We start from the raw sequence: 4547 nt of genomic DNA on the forward strand, positions 1-4547 counted from the left end.
ACTTTTTTCTTGAATAAATAAAATAATTTCTTTTCTTATTCCGTGCAACTTTTATAAAAATGGATAATTTTTAATTAACCCTTTTTCAGTGTCGGTAACCCTTTCAAAGATTTTCGAAGACGTTCAAAAACTCCCTATTCCGAATTTCTACACTTCGAAATAACTCAAAGCCGGATTATTGCTGCGTGTGAAAGAATTCGAAATACACCAGGAATTTTTGAACGTCTTCGACAGTTTTTGAAACATTGATGCGAAGCATGTATTATTGCAGAAGTAAATCATTTTCAGCAATTTCTTTAATTAAGTTTTAAACATTTCTGCAATACTTCATCATACTCGAAAAGTGTCTATATCTCGGAAAGGAAGAATTTTCGGACTTACGATTATACGACCTTTCTTCATCCTTAGGAAAAAGTAGAATCGGTACCAAAATGGCGGCGGTTGAACGGCGGCGTGCAAAAGTACCCGATTAGATTCATTTTCCTTGCAATTTTTAAACATATTAATTCCGCAATTTTTTCAATAAATTCACGTACAGTGAGAAAGTGCGTTCATTTGTTACATTATTCTTTCAACACCTTCTTTGTTTTTATCATGTAATAAGTTTAATAGACAGTAAATGATAAACGACAAATTCTAATATTTTTCTAAATTTCTCTCTGATAGCGAGAAGTTAAACAAATCGTATAAATCTTACCATGAAATGGTCGAGGCTGTAGCGGAACGACTATTAGATTTGCATTGCCGTTTAATTTCATTGTACGTACTAAACGAAGCTGACTCGTTTAGTTGGCACGATACTAAACCATTTTTCGAACGAGAGCGTTGCTCTTTCGTGATACAGATGTGGTGGCTGTATATGCAAGGTAATTATGAACGAAGTCGACATTTTTATTCACAAAGAATGGCGCAGTGTCTTTCATTCTTGCCTTGTTTTTTTTTTTTTTTTTTTTTTTTTTTTAGGGACAAAAGCAGATTTGTGGAATACAGTATCTCCAAAATTGGCCCAACGCATTCTTTCTGGAATGTTGAACGAATCCCTCTCTATTATTGTAACACGATTTATTCACGTAAGAATATCTCTCATCCTATATTACTTATTAACAGTTACTTACATTAATCATGAAACACCTTGTGCATATGTGACAATAAATTAAAAAAATTAAATACGGACTGCAAATAGGGCCGACCCAGTTTGGCACGATCTGAACAATTCTGGACAGACGCCTTCAACGTTCTCTGCTGTACCGGATACCTTGCGTTGGACGTTTGCGTTAGCGCCAATGAGATAATTGGAACGAAGTTAAACAAATTACCCACTGCTATCAGGGACATGCACACGAAATGTAACGAGTTACTGATATGCTTGTTACTGAGAGGCACACCTCTTCGGGAATTGTACCAGGTACAAAATGATATCAAATGAAACGCCATTTGTAATTTAAAAAGATAACGACATCAACACTAGGTTTACGGGACGCGTCATTTTGACGCATTTCGAATTTCACAAGGAAAATTACAGAAACCATTTATATGTATTTCTCTCATACCACTTATGCTTATTATAAATTTTATATAAACATAGAATATCACGTAGTTTCATTTATAAGTTAATAGTGTATAATATGTTGTTTTAAAATAAAATGTTGTTTTCTAAAGAAAACCTGCGGTTTCATTCACGCGTCAATTTGACGCGTAGAGATAGGTCAGAGCTGCGTAACTTCTTGCTCACGAGTAAGTTTCCCCTCCGAGATGATCTCGCTCGAGTTACGGTGCAGCGAGAAGACGCGAGAAGAAGTCCTCCCACCACAACTCCAGAGATAATTTTTTAGTACGAAATGACTGGTACAAATACGCAGAATGTGTAACATAAACAAAGGGCAGTCGCTGGATTTGCGTTGGGAGGACTCCTTCTCGCGTCCTCTCGCTGTGCCGTAACTCCAGCGAGATCATCTCAGTCGCATAGTGGGGCTACCTCGGGAGGGGAAATTTGTTTGTGAGCAAGAAGTTACACAGCTCTGAGATAGGTAATAAGAAATATCCGTAAACCTAGTGTTAAAAAAAAATAAGGTGTAATTATGAGAAAATAACGATCGACAGTTGTATTGTTAGTTTTCACTTCAAATTTTCTTACAGTATACACTGGTCTTTCGGAATTGATTCCATTCTTATTGCAGACGTTCCGTGTTGGACTGGAAAATTTAGCAATTTTACAGCCATGTCGTGGCCTTTCCCCTTGGCTGTTAATATGCGCGCCAAATTTAGCAGGTTCCATTGATTCCGACGTTTACATATCAAAGTTGCCTGAAAATCGAGCCGTGATTTTGGAATTGAACATTCTTAGACATCAACCGCAACCAAATTGGCCTCAATTGATAAAGGTAACTTTCACACTGTTTGTGTTTTAAATCAAACAAATTTTAGGGGATTTGGTGATTAACGAAGGAGTCGACGCACTTTAATTATAACGTATAAATATGATTGAAGTAAGGAAAGAGAAAGAATATGTTCAAGTAAATTCTTCGGGTGCAGAAAACGAATTGAAAGATAAATATGAGCGTTTCAAGTAAAGCTTTTTCTAAAAGTTCGTAATTATTAATATAGTTCAATTTAAAAATATTACAGGTGATCTCTATGGACGACTATGCGGTAACTAAAATATTGCTAAGTACACTTATCGACAAGTGTGGTAATTTCACGTGTAAAGATGAATTGGAGAATGTCGAAAAATTGAAATCTGACGAGAAGAAATGCGGTGGTTTTTTATGCAGCGGTGTGACGTGCGATCCGTCGATGAAAGTAACGTCAATGTTGACTCTGTATAATTTAATGTACATTATAACGTATATAGCGCAGGATCCTGGTCACGTTGTTATACCGGCATTGAAGCAAAACTGCGAGTGGTCTAATTATCTCGATCGACAGCAGGTATGCGTGAAAACGTTGAAAAATATCAATTGATAATAATATATTTGAGAATGACATTGGTAAATACGACTGTGCATTAGACGATCGTATTTATATTAGGTATGGAATCAGTCGAGACCACCTTGGTTGAATGCGATTATAAATCCCTTGAAAAATATGACGCAGCCAATTATTGAGATACTTTTAGAGGCAGTAAGGGTAAGTTGTCTGTAGCATAAGTCTTTAAGATTCGGACGGCGGAAGCCGGGTCACCAGTGACCCAGCTTTCAGATGTCTCACGACTCTCATCTCCTTATATTATCAGCATGTTTGTTATTTTAATCATAATATTATACGTATATGTAAATATTTAGGCTTTGCAACTCTTGGCCCTCGAGGCGAAGAGTCAACGGATGTTTTCCAAAACTCTCTGGGTTTTTTCGTCCTGGAGGGCAAGAAAAGTGTTTTGGCACGTGCCCTCACTTTCTGGGACTTTTCCCAAGGCAAAGGGGCTATTTAAGTGAACCCCGAAAAAGGGACGAGGAGTTTTGTCATAAACCTTCCCATGCGCGTCATTCGCGTGCTTGTAAAAATTAGTTTTCAAGTGTTGGTAAAAATACATATTGTAGTAGGATTTTTGGAAAGAAAGGATTTTCTTGATATCTCGTTCTCTCCCAGCAGAGTACAGCAAGAATGCCTGGCCGCGCCCGCGGCCGTGATATTTATATTTGGCAATTGCTAACGAAGCGCGGCTTATCAACCAGTCGCGTCATTAAGCGGCTTCCCGCGCGAAACCGCGAGGAATCTGGAAGCTTCTATCGCTTCGCGATTATTTAATTGTCGACAAGGATAGAGAGTCGTCCCTCTCACTTCCTCTCGCGGAAAGGAAAATTTTTGTCGCCGTCTTCGTTGATGGTTGTTACAATATATACATATATTTTTGGTTACACAACCCACGTCTAATCATTTCACCTCACGTCTATTCCGAAATATATTTGTACAATTCTACACAATATAATGCCTGGCGTACGAAAGAGATTTTAGCATTGGGTCATATTTGACCCGCCATCCGCTGTCCGAGGGTTGATAACGAATAATAGAATGTCAAATGAGTATAGTAGATATACAGTTACTCCCGTTCATATTCAGACACTGGATGAAATTTTCAGCATGTATATAATTGACATAAATCTACAGAACGTATGTTTTAAATTTTCACTACGAGCTTAGACAAAAAAGTTGTATAAAGTGACCTTTACAATTTTCTTCCCAATTCCCATAAATTGCAATTTTTTCAAAATTTTTTGTACACGTCATCTAGTAAACTAATCCTTCTAATTTCTCAAAAAAGCTCAAATCGTTTGGTCCAATTTCAAAAAAGTTATGCTGTTCTAAAGGTGACCGAAAATTAAGTTTTTCTATACTCCTTCTATTTTTTTTTTTCCATAATTTATCGAAGAGTTTGACGTTAATCGAAAACACCGGATTAGCAAACTTGAAATTATTGAATAAACGCTTTTATAACTATCAGACAGGAGCTAGTATGTATCAGGCAATGTCACTGGTAATTGGTTGTTTCACTGAACTGTATGTAACTCTGCCACCTGCGATTGTAAAGACTGCACTGGCATTGAACGATA

At 37.1% G+C, this 4547-nt stretch overlaps 1 protein-coding gene across 1 annotated transcript in view; it reads left to right on the forward strand.

The window, feature by feature from the left end:
• Nucleotides 1-4547, forward strand: part of LOC108577727 — a 10052-nt gene that overhangs the window by 1773 nt on the left and 3732 nt on the right. The window contains 8 exon segments of the mRNA XM_017940920.1: nucleotides 667-866; nucleotides 964-1070; nucleotides 1184-1405; nucleotides 2178-2381; nucleotides 2626-2928; nucleotides 3028-3126; nucleotides 4439-4544; nucleotide 4547. The exon segment at nucleotide 4547 is cut by the window's right edge and continues 261 nt beyond it. Of these exon segments, the coding sequence (XP_017796409.1) occupies nucleotides 667-866; nucleotides 964-1070; nucleotides 1184-1405; nucleotides 2178-2381; nucleotides 2626-2928; nucleotides 3028-3126; nucleotides 4439-4544; nucleotide 4547 (1242 nt within the window).

Source organism: Habropoda laboriosa, unplaced genomic scaffold, assembly GCF_001263275.1.
Source record: "Habropoda laboriosa isolate 0110345459 unplaced genomic scaffold, ASM126327v1 scaffold908, whole genome shotgun sequence".
Lineage (NCBI taxonomy): Eukaryota > Metazoa > Arthropoda > Insecta > Hymenoptera > Apidae > Habropoda > Habropoda laboriosa.